Here is a 16,958-nt window from a genome sequence, read left to right as displayed (position 1 = left end):
ATTTAGTTGTTCTTCTGTGTGATTTTCTGTTAAAAACACATTTCTGCTTGTGCGTGTTGTAAGGCCTAGACATTAAAGGGGGCATGGTGGCTCCAGATATGAGCCTGTATACGACAGTAGAAGAGCATACAGCATACTACTTCAACACACACTCCAGAGAACAACTGGTGCAGGTACTCTCTCCCTCTCTCTTTTTTGGTATGTGTGTGTATGTACATATAGAAAATTGTGTGTGTGTGTGTGTGTGTGTGTGTGTGTGTGGTATGGCTGGATCACCTAAAACTTCTCCTGAATTCTGTTATGATAGAATTCACACTCTTTTATAGACTCAGTGCAACTTTGACTCCTGCATGGTTTGCAGAGAATTCTTCTCTTGTGGTTCAGTCTACATTATGTACTCTCTCTGTGCAGGCCCTAGTTAATATCCTGCAGCAGAAGGACATTGAGAAAGATCTTGACAACATTTCAGACTACCTCAGACCATTCCGCATCATCATAAGTTTACTGGACAAATCAGAGATTGGTAAAGCCATGCACACATGCACACATGCACACATGCACAAATAACAGCCAGTGCCATCTCTTGCACTTGTTCTTGGACATTCTCTCTCTCTCTCTCTCTCTCTATCTCTCTCTATCTATCTCTCTCTATCTCTATCTCTCTCTACCTCTCATCTCTCTCTCTCTCTCTCTCTCTCTCTCTCTCTCTCTCTCTCTCTCTCTCAGGTCCGTTAGTGCTGTCTGATGTGCTGTTAGAGGTGATCAGGGCATTTTACAGTTACTGCAGAGAGATGCTGGGGGAGGACTCTCTTAACTCCAGTCTCTCCGGCAACCAGCTCAGCAGGTCAGATGAGCGACTGAATGAATGATAGGCAAATTAAGTAACTTCAGTTAAAGATGATACACTCACACCATAGTGTTCATATTATAAAACAGTGATGAATGTCTCTGTGTGAATAGAACCGTGATGGGTGCCAGTATTGTGAAATAAGCACATTTATGATTGTATTGTGTCTTTATTATTCTCTGTGTCTTGGTTTGTGCAGTAAAATCAAAGAGAACAAAAACGCTTCTGAGATTATAAAGACAGTCAATATGTTGGTGGGGGCCATAAGCAGTGAATATCTGTGGGACTACGTGACCAGACGCTTCCAGACATGCCTCAGGTACACACACACAAAAGCTTTGATTTCCCAGACAAGGATTAAGCATTCTGTATGGAGAGTCTCCTTTGAAAGACAAACGTTGTCCAAGACTTGGCTTAATGCCTGTCTAGGAAACCAACCCACGGTGTATCAAACAGCTATGTTTGAACAAAAGGCCAAACGCTCTCTCTTCTGTTGCGTTATACATCTATTTTCTTTGTGTCTATATATGTCTATAGAGATAGAGAGATGATGATGATGATTATATTTATATTAATTATTAATGGCCATTATTAGTAGTAGTACTAGTTGCAGTAGCAGCAACACCTTTTAACAATAGGAACAGCAGTATTAGCAGTTGTAGAAGTAGCAGTAGTAGTAGCAGCAGTAGTAGCTGTATAAGTAGCAGTGTCAGCAGCAGCTGTAGTAACAGTAGCAGTAGTAGTAGTTGCAGCAGTATTAGCAGTAGCACATAGCAGCAGTAAGCAGTAAATATCTTTTGTACTATTCAACATGCTGTTGTTTTCTGTCCAAAGTAAAAAAAAAACTGCCGAAAGTTAAGATGCATCTGAAGTTCAGATCCTAAGTCCAGTGTATATCCAGTAATTGAAATAGCAGTGTATGGCAGAGCTGAGAGCTGGTTTGTGTTGGAGGAGCAGCATCAGCCTTCTTCAAGCTCTAAGAGTTGAAATCAGATCTGTTTGGGCTGTCTTCTTGACTTGTCAAACAGTATATACTTATAGCTTAAGGAACTATTAACACAACTCTCACATATTTCTATGCCAATGAAATGTATGTAAATTATTATTTGGCCTTGAACAGTAAAGCTTTCAGTTAAACAAGAATTTTTCTAATAAAAACAGACTATAATTGATTTCCTGATCACATAATTGTACACCTTGAAAATAAAGGTATAGAAACACAATGTGTGATGATAATACTTCAGCCCTGCACATGTTTGAAGATACTACAACATGATATGAAGGCGCAACTCTTGGTTTGAAGAGTGTACCACTCAGGCTGAAAAAAAATATGGGGAGACATTGTTGAGGTTGTAACCGTCATAAAAAATAATGAAAATGATTACCATAAACTCCTATTTTTCAGTGTATTAAATGACCCAGCGGGGATGCCTCGCTCTAAAGCCTGGAGTCCTCCTCCATCTGTAATGGAGCTCTCCACCCTCATCATTTTCCTCCTGGATGTTATTCCTTTGGTAATTATTACTACGTGTGCATGACTCACTCTGTGTGATATGCTGTTGCTTGGTCATGTCTCTTTGTTTCTTACACTTCTGTTCAACAACATATTTGATGATAATTAAAACATTTCATTTTTACACCATATTTTTCTACTGTATTAGGAATTAAATGTTGAAAATTGTAAGGGCATATTATTTGAACCTTGAGTGGAGGCAGTTCCTTCTGCTTTTTTGCTCTGCTTTCATATTGATTCTCTTTTGTTTTTTGTCTTTTTTTTGTCTCCTTTTTCCTGTCATTTGTCCAAAAGGAGCTTTATGCTGAGATCCAGACGCAGTACCTGCCACAGATGCTGGGCAGCATGCTACAGTCTATATGCGCCTCTATGGCCTCTCTCAGCTTGCCAGAGCTCACACAGGCTCTGAGAGCATGTTTTAAAGTGCTCAGTAAGATCCAGATGCCAGTGACTTATATGGACATGGAGGTGGAGTCAAAGACACAGAACATGGAGAAAATGCAGGTATATTTTGTTATTTTCCACTACTAGTACAACTACTACTACAAAGCCAATTACAAAAAAAGTTGTGACAGAAGGTAAAATGCAAATTAAAATAGAAAGCGTTTTTTTTTAGAAAAAGTTTAAGAAATGTTGTAAAATGTTCCAAAAAACAAGAGCAAGACCGCAGCATTCGTTAAAAAGATGCTTCGGTAATAAATGTGGCCTCAGGAATACTTCAGAACACATTTTTCAGTAAACACCATCAGTTACTGCATACACAAATGCAAGTTAAAATGCTGAACCTGTATACCAACCACATCCAGAAATGTCACCGACTTCTCTGGGCTAAAGCCCATTTGAAAACAAAGGAGACCCCGAACTGTTGAGCAGCTAAAATCCTATATCAAACAAGAATGGGAAAACATTTCACTTTCACAACTACAGCAATTGGTCTCCTCACTTCCCAAACGCTTACAGAGTGTTGATAAAAGAAGAAGTTTAACATGTTTTTAACATGGTTTTGGCAATAAATTCAAAATGGGCATATATTTTTCAAAAAACAATGTAATTTCTCAGTTTCAACATTCAATATGTTGTCTTTGTAGTATTTTCCTTTAAAAATATGGTTTACATGATGTACATATCATTGCATTCTGTTTTTATTTACATTTCTGCACAGCATCCCACCTTTTTAAGAACTAGGGTTGTAATAATAATAGGTTGAGGTACAAATAAAATACAAAGGAAACAATCACTAAGACATCTGGCAGAATTTGGCAAACGTAAGTCAGAGTTCTGAAATAATGTAGTTAGAAGTAATCTGTAAACATTGTTAACATTTCAAAACATACCATTCACTGTCCTGTCTATATGGTCCATATGGAAACTATGTGGCTAAAACAGCCTCTTATGAAACCATTGTTTATGTGATGTCACAAAAACCAAGTAGTCAGAACAGTGCTTGTTTACATATATCAGTCTTAAAGGCACAGTAACGGAAACAGCCTGTTTAATTTTCAGGGAATAAAAAGAAGCTGGAAAATGGTCACGTAAGAAGGAATTATTTTTGGCTTGAGAACCATGCAAATGTTAAAGCATATTTCTTTAAGCATACTTTTTTTTAACAAAAATCAAAGACACAAAAAGATTAATACAGAGACTGAAAAATAAATACAATAAAATATAACTCCAGAAAAGCCATGATCCTTTTTGAATGCAATAGTAAATACATTAGTAGATTTAATTAGAAAAATGTATTTTTTTTCTACAAAGAAATCAGCCCTCATGTAGTGTAATACCACATTCTTACACTATCACTTATTATAGCACTTGTTTGTCTGCATACTAATTCTTCACTAGCAGGTGATGGCAGAGACCAAAAAAGAGGATGCTGCTGAGCAGGCTGGTGTTAATAATGACGATAGGCTGGCAGAAGAGGAAGTGAGTATGAATGAACAGGCTGCAGATGAGGCAGGACCTGAACCGGCCGTGTTTCCGCCCCTGCGCTCTGAAGACAGTGGATTGGGCCTTAGTGCCTCACCCTCTGAACAGCAGCTCCTTCCTGGCCATAATTCATCAAATTCAGGCGTGTGTACAGATGCAGAGAACATCTGGAGGAAAGCAGGGAACGTGGAAAATATGTCCAAATGCGTACAGGACATACTGGCATCTCTCATCACAAGGTGCAACACTACCCTTTCACATACAGTCGTAGGCAAATTTGGAAGCCCCTGGTCAAATTACATGTTTTGTTGATTTTCTAGAATAAATACACGTTCTCTATAGAGAACACACTTCTGCTCATTTTAATGCAAAGGTATTGTTAATCTACGGAATTTAACAAAATCCAGTAGATTAATTGGAATTTAACAAAATCCCAATTAATCTACTGGATTTTGTTAAATTCTGTAGATTAACAATACCTTTGCATTAAAATCAGCAGAAGTGGGTTTTCTATGTAGATTGATTGGAATTTAACAAAATCCAGTCGTTTAACTGAATTAATTTATTAATTAAAAAAAAAACTTTTAACATGTTAAACTCACTTAAAAATAGAAATTATGCACTAAAATTTGCCTACAATTGCCGTATTTGCATTTGTTCCCCTGTAGAGAATGTTAAATTATTTTTACTGTTAATTTTTTAACAAAACAAATTTGACCAGGAGTTTGACTTTTGCATGCAACTGTATTTTAGGATAAATTTGTTAAAGGATTTTATCAGATTTATTCTTTTTCCAATCTGATACCAGATATCTGTATCCTGTTACAAATTTATCCTGAAATATACCATCTCTAGTTGCCAACTAATCACTTTAAAGCTACACTATTGGGATAAAAGTATGTGGACACTCCTCCTAGTTATTAAATTCATTGCCAACGGGTGAATAAAATCAAGCCTATAGTCATGCAATCTCCATAAACAAACATTAGCAGTATTTCGAAACTCCCTCAAAACCCTATGGAAAGCCATCCAAGAATAGTGGAGGGTATTATAACCACAAAGGGGACAAACTCCATAGTAATGCCCCTGGTTTTGGAATGGGATTTCCAACAAGCTCATATAGGTGTGATTGTCAGGTGTCTGCATACTTTTGGCCATGTAGTGTACATTGAATGCTATTAGTTGTGAAGTATTTAATTTAACCATACTTCATTTGCTGACTAAAAATAAATGGAATGGGTCATATTGAAAGAGATTTTCAGTGTTAAATACCAGGGTGTCAAAAATGTTTGCAGTGTAACCAGCGCATCACCTGCAACCTGAACGGCCTGAATTAGAGTGACTTACTGCAGCTTTAACTGCAGTATAAGTTAAATGTTCTTTATATTATGTTCCACTACTATTGGTAGAGTATATCCTATAGACATTTAACATTTAACATTTAACCCTCCTTCCTCTTCTGTAGGCACCTGTTGATGGTGATGGATCCAGAGAAGGAGAAAGGCCAGGAGGAGACCACTCAGCCTGAGTCTCCGCGGGGCAGGAAGCGCTCTCCGTCTGGGAGCAAGGGCAGCCGAGAGTTGGGCCTGATCAAAGACAGACTGGCAGAGTTCTTCACCCCCAGCAAGCTGCGAATGCAGCCCCAGGAGGGTTGTGTGGAGGTTGTGGAGAGAGGTGCTGGGGCTGCAGGGCTACAGTGGCTGTCGGGGTTTCAGTCACGAGGAAAAGCTGAGATCACTGAGGCCTGCCGACAAGCCTTTACAGCTGCATGCCATTTGCTACTGGAGTGCACCACTTTCCCTGTCTACTACACAGAGGAGGAGAGCCAAGAGCTCCACAGCAGCATGTTCAACAGCACCACAAGTATTTGCACACCATAGAATCACTTGCCATATTAATATTTCTGGTTATTGTATATCTAAAAATAACTTATACTCTGTAGATTTAAATACACTACGTGTCCAAAAGTTTGTAGGAACCTGCTCATTCAACGCTTCTTCTGAAATCAAGGGTCCTAATAAGGAGTTTGTCCCTCTTTGCTGCAGCAACAGCTTCTGCTCTTCTGGGAAGGCATTTCACTAGATATTGGATCATTGCTGTGAAAATTTGATTCATTCATTTATTCAGCCACAAGAGCATGAGTGAGGTCAGGTACTGATGTTGGATGATTAGTTCTGGATCACAAACAATGCTAAAGCTCATCCTGAAGATATTGGTTACAGGTCTATCACTCCAGAGAACACAGATCCACTACTCCATAGCCAAATGCTTTATTACCTCTCTGGTCAAAACTTGGCATTGGGCATGGTGACCTTAGACCCGTGTGGCTGCTCCAGAGCATCCCACTCTATTGACAATGCTTTTCTATGGAAATTATGCTAAATAGAAGGGGTGTCTGAATACTTCTGGATATATAGTGTGTTATACATTACACACCAAAACGATATTACTAAATGTTTTGTACTAGTTGTTTTTTTTGGGGGGGTGGCAATTATTATATGATAAATAGTATACTGTAGTAATCTGTTTAAAGTATTTTTATCAATGTGCTCAATACTAGCATTATATTAGAGGTTTTTATACATTTGTGTGCATTGTTTGTTTTTTTTTTTTGTTGATTATTGGTGGTTACAAACTTTAACAATTATGTGTTTTTAGCAGTATACAGCATTCAGCTATTTAACACAAAAACTAAAACAAAAATTTATGGAAATTATTGAATTGTAAAACTGGTTTTCTTCTCAGGCAGTGAAGAAAGCACCCTTCCTGAGTGGCTGAGATCCTTAATGACGTTATGTTGCATTTCTAAAGACTACCAGGTACACCTAAACGAGGAAAGGCGAGAGCATTATTGTTAATTATTGTTAAGTTAATATCAGTGATGACTGAAGAGAATTGTTGTCACTTTAATCATAATTACTTCTCTCTACGTGAAACTGCAGGTGAATTTGTGCATGCTTGAATACTAGCATGTACACTGTAGTTTCAATACTGTTATGTGAAAGGGAATTGCACCAATCTTTCAAGTTTTCCATGTAGTTCAATCTTGTCATTCAGAGTGGTTTAATGTGAGTTGGTATTTTATAGAGAAATTTACAGACTTGGATTTCTTTACAGTGGTGCTGTATGGAACCAGGGGTTGTAACGTCTACAGCACAAATAGATTTTTTATTTTACTTAGTGTCAAAAATGACTAGTGAACCTGAGTTTTATTTGTAATAATGGGAAGATAGTGGTAGAACGAAAAAAAAAGGTTTTCTTTGGGTATTATTTTGTCCTACAACGCCCTTCATGTAACCCTTCACCACCAAATCTTAAAAAAAAAAAAACACACACAGTAGGCCAGAACTATCGAAATGTTTTAGGCAACAAACAGTGCATTTGTAACCATTTCATATAATGGCTTTCTGTGAGGTACCTTTCAGAGCCATTAAACGGTTTGGACATCTGGTTCCTATCACCACCACTATGAATAGTTTACATCAAAACACTCTAAATTTTAAATCTTAATGATATAGTTATGTACAAATTATTTAGTTATGGTACAGTGCGTGTATGGCATGACCGTGCTCTTGTGATTAACATTTAATTAGCATTTTGAAAATGTTTTTGCTTTTGTGCTTCTGTAGGTTCAGCATGTGGCGATTTCCTCCCTTCTTGAGCTGATAAACCACTCTCAGTCTCTAGCGCTAGTCATCCAAGACAAGAACCAGCGCTATAAGAGCTCTGAGGCCAACCCTCTGAGTGGACAGCTGCAGATGGTCACTCTGCCCCCCATTTACCCATCAGTGCTGAAAACCATGGAGCTGTGCACAGACTTCTATCAGGTGAGCTTTCTGCATTATGCTGGAAAGGAGACTGAAGTAAGAAATCCTTACTCACTGTAAAGTTCTGTCTAGGTTTGTCTCCTTCTCTGTTGATCAAACTCAAATGTCTTTACTAACATGAATTGAAATGAACAATATTTGCCAAATAAATCAGAAGATTTCATAGTGATGATAGTAATGTTGAGGAAACTGTGTGTATCCAACATAGAGGTGGCTGAGGATGCCATTCATATTTGTCAGAAACATAAACAAGCTCTTGTATCTCTCTTAAACACCTGCACAATTTATTCACATTTTAAGTGTTTTTTATTCCTCAGGTGACTGTATGTAAATTGTAATTAATCAAAAATGTTACATTTTTTCAAATGTGAACAATATTAAAATATAAAAAAATGTTCTGTTTCTGTTTTTATTTCTCCCTTCTATTTGTTGATGCAGTAATTATACATTCATCCTTCTTTTGGCTTCCAATATTCTTATGTCTCTCAGCGTGTAGCTCAGGTGCTGTGGGCTCAGTTGGACACTGAGCGCAGGGAGCATCACATCTCCTGTGTGGAGCTCTTCTATCGACTGCACTGTCTGGCTCCATCTGCCTCCATCTGTGAAGACATCATCTGCATGGCTTTACTCAGCAGAGACAAGGTGCAGTACTGCTCACATCACACACACACACATACCCTCACACATTAAAAGAACACAGTTTCTTTTTGCTTTACCCTGACAGTGTGCGTACATTTTACCCACAGGTTGTGCGTCTGGAAGCTCTCCACAGATTCTCTGTTTTGTGGCACCTGACACGAGAAGTCCAGACAAATCGCAGCACTTCTCTGAACCGCTCCTTTGACAGGTCAGACATGTTTCTTCAAACTAGCGCTCTGGACCAGAGATCAGTCAGTACATTATGCTGTATTAACAAGGTCTCGCCAATAGTCCAGTGTACAGGGAGATTCAAAAAAGATTCATCCAATTTCAAAGTGCTATATTTTTACACCCGTGAGGCACCTAGGAACAAATCACATATCAATTAAAAGAGGGGGTCATACAGTTTCTGACTGTCACTGGAGGATGGCTCCCTTCAGTCTGCGAGGAGATGGCGACCCCTGAGCAGAAAGCATTTTGTGTTCTCCACTTCAATAAGAGTGAATCCATCATAACTGTGATAACATAACATGATTTTCGTTGGCAGTGAACCTCTAACAGCTCAGAGCATTCGTCATTGGTTTCACAACATTGGATGATCTCCAAAATCGCATTGAAAGAGCTGTGAATACAGTGACACTCGACAAGCTCAATTGAGTATGGGGTGAATTTGACTATCACGTTGATGTTTTCTGTACAGCTGGACAAGGTCATATTGAGCGCTTGTAAAATAACATAATAATCTTTATGCTCACTTAAACCTTTTACAATTTCCTGCATTGTTCTGTAATGATTTACAAGTGAAATAAATCATTTTGAAATCGGATGAATCTTTTTGAATCACCTTGTATTTGGTCATGAGCAATAACCCAATGCTGATCTTTAGGCTGGCTTTACCCAATGAAACTTCATGCAACTAGGTGATGATGTGAATTGCCTGCACCATAGTCACTTGACAGTTAAACAAAGTAGTTTCATAAACAAAGCTGCACACAATACATTCAATTATTCCACTAGTCAAATTAGCAGCTTATATTTTTTGATATACTGTAACATATTCTCTATAAAGTCAACCGCAAGGTATGCTTTACATATTTGCGGCGTCTTTTTATCATCTTGAGATGTTTTTTCTGGCTGTCATTGCCAGTCTTTTTTTTCCCATATCTACATATCTGTCTTTTATCTATCTATCTAGGGTTCTTTGCAGTAATAGACTACTTGATGTCTCACTAATTCTGTCCTAGAAGCACAAAAGTCAAAAATGCTTTATAGATCAAGATAACAGCAGGATAACAAATTCTGTGAAATCAGTGGTTTGCATGTTTGTTGTTAAATGTGATCACGTGATGCGTTATTGGCATTTAGATTGGCTGTAATATGAAACTTGTTCCTGGTTGAGATGGTTGAGAGTTTCAAATGAGTTGCCGGATCCTTTACGTTATGGAACAACCAAACACCCATGTGCTGTGACATCACAACCACAACCATGTTGAGCCATGAAAAGTAGAGATTTTGATGTTATTGGCCCAAACAAATTGCCTGTATCTCAATTTATGGACTACATTCACAATTAATTAGATATTTTACCAAAACCTAAATTGAAGTTGCATGTAAGTTTCACCGTATAAAGCCAGACTCATGGGCAGTAATCCTTAATGGAATTCATGGAGAACAAGATTAGCCACATTTAGTTTACTTACAAAGGATTGATAATCTGATAGAATGTCACAGAGCATCAATAAGTTATTGTGATATTGTAAAGCAAATTTCATTTTGTTTCTGCTGTGGGTATCAAAGACTGTGTGTCATGGTTTAGATGAGTTGTTATGAATTGCTGAATGTTTGAGTGCTTCCACTATAATAATGACTAGTGGCTTGTGGTAATAATTGTGATACTTGCTATTTAACTCCATGCTCTCTCTGTCAGGTCTCTGTTTGTGGTGTTAGACAGTCTAAATAGCCAGGATGGCAGTGTGAGTGCAGCAGGGCAGAGCTGGCTGGTGCGGGCTCTCTCTCTCAGTGACGTAGTTCGCATTCTGGAACCCGTTCTGCTCCTGCTACTGGACCCAAAGACTCAGAGAACAGCCATTCAGAGTGTCAAGCACAACCTTTCAGTTGGTATGTTGTCAAATACTCCAAGACTGAATATGTATTATGTATTATACACTGTGGTGTGTCATCAGCCCCAGATGTCCATGATTGGGGAAAATATGATTAATGCTCAGTATGTCTGGGGTTTGGGGGTGTTGGGGGTAGTTCTGTGGGGGTTGTTCTGTCTCTTTTTGGAAGTTCAGAAAGATTTGATGCAGCTGCAGTTGCTGTATGACGACCACTGTCAATTGATATGGGAAATGTGCAATTGATCAGAGTAACAACACTTCAGCTTTGTTGTAGACAATGGTGCTTTGCATTATTAACATGTGTGTCCATGTTTTCACAGGCAATTTTAGTGCATTAAGCTGCAGAGACCGGTCTGGCACAAAGAGCAGTGGAGATAGCATGGCAATGCCGGAGGTCAGCCTGCTGAGTCACTTCATTGTCGTAGACCGAGAAGCCCTGTGGCTCGACCTGGAGCGTGACCCGGAACTTCGTGAAACACCGTCAAACTCCCCTGCCTTGTCCCGTAGCGAGAGTGAGGAGACTGAAGGAGAGGACGAGGAGCCAGATGTGGTAGAGGAAGAAGAAAGCGAGCACACAGAGTCAGCTGATGCCAGTGGTGCCCAGAACTCAACAGAAAACTCCAGTTCAGGCTCTGCCTCTTACCTACAAGTGGGCGTTGTCAATGGCAACATAGGGGAGGTGGGTGTAGCCAATGGCTTGCTGAGGGTGGACTCAGACCGCACCCAGGCCTCTGATTCATTATCCAGTGATGAGGATGATGGGCAGCTGGAAGCCCTGGCCAAGTCCCGCCTCTTAAAGCGGCAACGCGAGAAACAAGAAGCGATTGATTCGTTGTTCCGCCACGTCCTGCTCTACCGACAGCCGTACGAGTTCAGCAGAGTCCTGTACGCTTTCTCCGTGGTGGAGACGCTGGTCAGTAGTGGATCGACACCATTTGTGGAGGCGCTGTCCAGCACAGCTCTGGACTGCAGCTCCACTGCCCACCTCAACCTCATCCAGAATCTTCTACAGAGACATCGGCAGGCCCAGGAGGGGAGCGGATTCTATGGCCCTCTCCAAACCTCCACTCCTCCAGAACCCAAGACCACCGGCCCAGACCAGCCACCCACCTCTCCTCTTTCTTCACCCTTCTCCACCCCCTTCTCCTCTTCTACAATGTACCTCCTTGAGCTACTCACATCCCTCTGCCTCCGCTTCTTGCGATCCCACTTCCCATCTTATGCTACCATAAATGCCCGTCAACTACAGGCGAACCGAGAAGTGCAGGTAAAGTAAGAGTGGGCATTAGGCTGTCAAAATAACATTTGAATTTTCCTCAAATTTAAATAGAAAAACACACAGTTGGACATAGAAAATGTCCATTCATTGCTCCTAGTATGTTCCAGGTCACTTAGTTCTACAATTGGTAGAATATTTGACAAAGAAACAAGGGGAAGATTCTACTTTAATTTCTTAGCCTGGTCAACAGGCCTAGTGGGCAGTATGACATTATTATTATTATTATTGTTGTTATTGTTATTATTATAAATCTCCCTTTTTACTGTTTTTGAGCATAATGGCAGTACTTGTAGAACACTAAGGTTCTATTAGGGGTGATATATATTTTTTTATAGACCAATTATAGAGATCTCTCGTAAACAAAAAAAAAACAGTGCATAGTAACTGAAGAAGCTGATGACACTTTTTTTTATATTTTTGAAAAGCAGAACATTTAGGTGATGCTAGGCTAGCCCGATAAAATGTCTTTTATTACTTTTACTGCATTTGTAACCGTCTACAAGTGAATGTTTCTGTGTAATGCTTACCAGGAAGATTTAGTTCCTGTTTCTTCATTTTTATGTGTTTAGACACTTTTATGTGTTTAGACAAAAGCTGGTTTTCTGGTTAGTATTTATTTACTCAGACATAAGCAGTAATGTTTTAAATGTTCTAAATAATGTTCTAAAATAAACAGAAATAATATTGATACAATAAATATAAAAAAAAACAATATAAATAATTTTAATGAATAAGTGGTTAAAACAATGTGCTTATGTGCCTAAGACTTTTGCACAGTCTGTATGTACATAAAAAATGTTAAATATTAGAATCAGCCTAGAATTCCTATATCAGTGCATCCATAGTACTTGCATGTTTTCATAGCCCTTTTAAATGTGGCTCGTCTATTTCTGGCGCATTCTGTTTGTCATGAAAAGCCCTTCAAATGTCATGATGCTGTATCTTTACTTTCTTGCTCACCCTTAAGGTGAAGAGTGTGGAGGTGATGACTGCACTGGTGACACAGCTGGTGACGGTGGCTCAGCAGGCCCAGGCTGGTGAAACAGGTGGCATGGGCAGTCTAGAGACCATCCGGAACCTTTTGTGGGGATGTAAGGTGCAGAAGTATGTCCTCCTCTCACTCTCTGCCTCGATGTACACCTGCCAGCGTGCGGAGGCACCTGACCGAAACACAGCCCATGAGGAAGAGCATGGGGATGATGGTGGGGAAATATCAGAGGAGAGCCTGGTCCATTTTGGAAAAGATGGAAGCTGGGCTGAACACCCGCTCCAGATCGCCCTGCTGAAGCTCCTCAAGGTTCTTATTGTGCTGGAGCACTGTGTGTCTCTTCCACTGTCCAAAACCCAAGGGGACAACAACCACATCCTCCAGTCCAGAGGGGACGCCCCATCCTCAGCCCTGGCCCGAGAGTGGCAGACAGCCATGATGTTCCAGCAGTCCATCAAGGCCGTTCGCTATGTGGCCAGCCAGCCCATCACGGCGCAGGGCATGTTTGTGTCAGCCGCAGCCCGAGCACTGTGCCCGCAGTACGGCTTTGCTATGCATCCAGCCTGGGTGGCACTGCTCTGCGGGGTGCTGCCATTCCTGGGCCGCTCGCTGGCCATCATTGTGGCCCCTATCATCGCTCAGATTTGCAGGAACCTGGATGAGCTGGTTAAGCAGCATGAGCATGATGGCATCAAGGGTACTCACAGGTACTGAATTAATTAATTTCTATGTAAGCAATAAACTCTTATTTGGGCACAAATATAATCTCCACTAGTGTAATTTTTACAATCTAATATGATTATCTCCTTATGTTAAAATTGATATCAGTTAGAGGTTTCAGTAGTTTTAATTGGACAATGCTTTATTGACTCATGACTATCAATTATCAGTTTTCAGATGTTGGAGTTGTTAATAATGTGAGAACTAAACAAGACATGCAGGTCTTAATATAAATAGAATACAAGCCATTTATAAATAATTTAATGACTTCAAACTTGACATTAAAACAGTCAAAATAGCATGGACGTTTACAATGCTGAACTCTCGAACAAAAATGCCCTTGCCATACATCATGTTGTTCAAAATAGCATCACATTCCTGAGTGTGGTTTTCTAATATAACATTTAAAGCCACATTATCAATATTAACAGCAAGATTTATGCCTGTCAGTATATCTATGAAACCATAATATTGTCAGATTTTATCAGCCAAATGAAATCTGTGGGCCCTACTGAAAATGTGTTTCTGGATAAATCTGTCCCGATACAGCAATATCTTTAATTTTAAACGTGTTTTTTTATCCATAACTGAGTTGTGGCAGTCAATCCAGTGCAGTGCTATAATCTGCTAAGGAACCTAATATAACATGTTTGACTCAGAAATTGAATTTCTTCATGAGACATCGATTTGCTGGGTCTGGTGTTTTTGTATGTTAAAACTGAATCTTAATCTGAACCTGATCTTAATTGGGTTAGTAGCTACAGTTTTAAAGACTTGTTTTAACAGTGTGTCGATTGTGTGTGCAGCAGTAACCTGAAAAGGGAGAATATTGCACCTGACTATCCACTCACTATACTGGAGGGGCTGACCACTATCACACATTACTGCCTCCTGGAACATAAGAAGGTAAACCATGCATATATTAATAGAGGCTGGTGTTCAAATTAAGCACTATGACAGGGACAAGTTTCCATTAACAGACTAAAGTCTAGTAGCACTAAAAGAAGTACATTTTAAAACATTTAATGTTATTCACTTTACATAAATTACAAAATGATTACTGCTGACTGGAGTATGTGAATGGAGTGGAGCAGCAGGCATTTTCAGACTTTCAGCTTTCAGACACTGCTCCAGGTTTTCTATTTCCTGCTCCTTACTCACACACCAGAGAAAACCAGCTTCATCCATTCCATTCAATTCAATCTCATAATATGTATTTCAAACATTGAACGTATGGTCAAGACACTACATGCTACACACTTCAGTGTATAATTTCTGAATTATATCATTTATGGCTGTTATTTAACAAAAATCTATTAGGCTTTTTTCAGAGGTATAGGTGTGAAACAATGGCCCAATCAAAAGCCAGGAAACTGGTGAGGGTCCAGCACAGTGTTATGCAGTTGTTAAGCAGCTTAAAAGAAGTCTAATTACAGTGTAATTCACAATTTTAAATGCGTTGGCTGCATCCAGTGCTGCAGTGCTTAATTTCTTTGTTTTTTGTTTTTCCTTTTTTCTTTAATATTAGGGTGCGCTATTTTGAGAAAACCTATATAAGTGTGTGTGTGTCTGTGTGTGTGTGTGTATACATATACACATTTGTGCATGCAGTCTATATGTAAATTACAGTAATTTCATGTTCAGAACTAAATAAATATAATTAACAGTACGCCTACCAATAAATACAATGCCATAAAAATGGTACCTTATATTCGGCTGTAAATAATAAATGATGAATGATGATGTAAATAATAAATGATGAATGATGAAGTAACAATACTTTTACATGAGCACAGGACTACATAGCTCACCTAAAGTCTGTTATATAAAAGGTGATTGGTCTCTCTTTATGTAGTCTGCAGGCTGTGATGCTACAGACATGCGAAATGCATGCAGTGCCATTCTGGAGGAGTTCCCACATATGATCAGCACCATGGCTATGCTATGGGGTGTAGTGAAGGGTGCAGACTCCAGCCACAGCAGCAGATCATCCCCCACCTCTGTCTATTTCAAAAGCACAAAGGCAAGTTCAGTTTTCCAAGTGAGTTTTTAGTATGTGCTAAACTGTTTGTCCTACTGAATAGTTTTATAAAAAACCTGGTAAAAAAAAGTTGCTTCTTTAAATTGCTCTTGAATTTAATCACGTCCTGTACTTGAGTTTTGATTAAGATTTCTGGAACTGTTGTAACCTGCTCACACTGTGTTGTATGCTGTGCAGATCCTGAAGCAGAAGGTTTTGGCGTTTCTGACTCCACTGACTCAGCAGTACGGACCGCAGGTCATGGCATCTGTGGCTGCTGTGTGGAACAGTAGGCGAAGCCGAAAGAAACGCTCAAAAAACAAGGTAAAAAACTCTATACTGATTGACATGCCTATAGACCTATGAAGTCGTGTTATTCTGTAGTCAGGGTCATTTCTATATCAGCAGCTCTGGGTCTAAGCTGGATTTCTCTATGGCAAAAATGAATGTGATTTTTAAAATTGTAATTGCCATTATTGCATCCTGTGGCGCACAAAAAGGTTCCAAACCTGATATGTTTTTGTCCTACGTAAATTACCACACTTGGTGGTTTGTTTGGGGTGTTTTTACCTCATAACTCTAGGATCCGGTAACATTCACTGGGAAAATGTACAACAGGTAAAACAGGTTTGAAACCATTTAGTTCCAAGATAGCAGTGATTTTAATATGGGCATGACGTTGACCACAAAATGACAACATGACTTTAGTGGTCTATTGAGATCATACCTGTAAAATTAATGAGTTTGGTGACCTTTTTAGAGTGAGGTTTGTTCCAAACATTCTGTGGCAGACACTGGAGTAAATAAGCTTTTTTCTGTGTCTCTGGGTAGATCCTGCCAGTTGCCAGTGATTCCCAGATGACCATAGTGGACTTGGTGAAGTCACTGAATACACTCCACACTGACGCTATTTTACATCTAATCAAGGAAGTGGTGAAGAAGCCCCACCAGATCAAAGGAGACCAGGTATACAAACACACATATTTACTGGGGGTCGAGCGATAATCTGAGCCAATATTCAACATTTTTCTGATTATCAGAGTCGGCATTTGAACTTGCTTCCCCAAAGATAAAAGTGC

General features: G+C 39.4%; 1 protein-coding gene across 5 annotated transcripts in view; it reads left to right on the top strand.

Moving 5' to 3' along the window:
* dop1b (DOP1 leucine zipper like protein B) overlaps positions 1-16,958 on the top strand; it is a 57,767-nt gene that overhangs the window by 24,048 nt on the left and 16,761 nt on the right. For 3 of the 5 annotated variants that reach the window (XR_005007355.1, XR_005007368.1, XM_036572406.1), the window contains exons 8-26: positions 64-173; positions 412-523; positions 727-844; positions 1,047-1,166; positions 2,253-2,361; positions 2,655-2,864; positions 4,203-4,525; positions 5,752-6,149; positions 7,032-7,105; positions 7,916-8,113; positions 8,603-8,755; positions 8,860-8,960; positions 10,680-10,870; positions 11,193-12,139; positions 13,119-13,846; positions 14,666-14,765; positions 15,715-15,882; positions 16,078-16,203; positions 16,711-16,845. Coding sequence is in view for 3 of the 5 variants with exons in the window: in XM_036572406.1 (XP_036428299.1) it covers positions 64-173; positions 412-523; positions 727-844; positions 1,047-1,166; positions 2,253-2,361; positions 2,655-2,864; positions 4,203-4,525; positions 5,752-6,149; positions 7,032-7,105; positions 7,916-8,113; positions 8,603-8,755; positions 8,860-8,960; positions 10,680-10,870; positions 11,193-12,139; positions 13,119-13,846; positions 14,666-14,765; positions 15,715-15,882; positions 16,078-16,203; positions 16,711-16,845 (4,421 nt within the window). In the remaining 2 variants the exon portion in view is untranslated. The remainder of the gene's footprint in view (positions 1-63; positions 174-411; positions 524-726; positions 845-1,046; positions 1,167-2,252; positions 2,362-2,654; positions 2,865-4,202; positions 4,526-5,751; positions 6,150-7,031; positions 7,106-7,915; positions 8,114-8,602; positions 8,756-8,859; positions 8,961-10,679; positions 10,871-11,192; positions 12,140-13,118; positions 13,847-14,665; positions 14,766-15,714; positions 15,883-16,077; positions 16,204-16,710; positions 16,846-16,958) is intronic. The other 2 variants (XM_036572620.1, XM_036572534.1) reach the window with 2 other exon arrangements.

Source organism: Colossoma macropomum, unplaced genomic scaffold, assembly GCF_904425465.1.
Source record: "Colossoma macropomum unplaced genomic scaffold, Colossoma_macropomum, whole genome shotgun sequence".
Taxonomy (NCBI): Eukaryota; Metazoa; Chordata; class Actinopteri; order Characiformes; family Serrasalmidae; genus Colossoma; species Colossoma macropomum.
The sequence above is the reverse complement of the archived record's forward strand: the minus strand, read 5'-3'. Positions and strand labels throughout refer to the sequence as shown.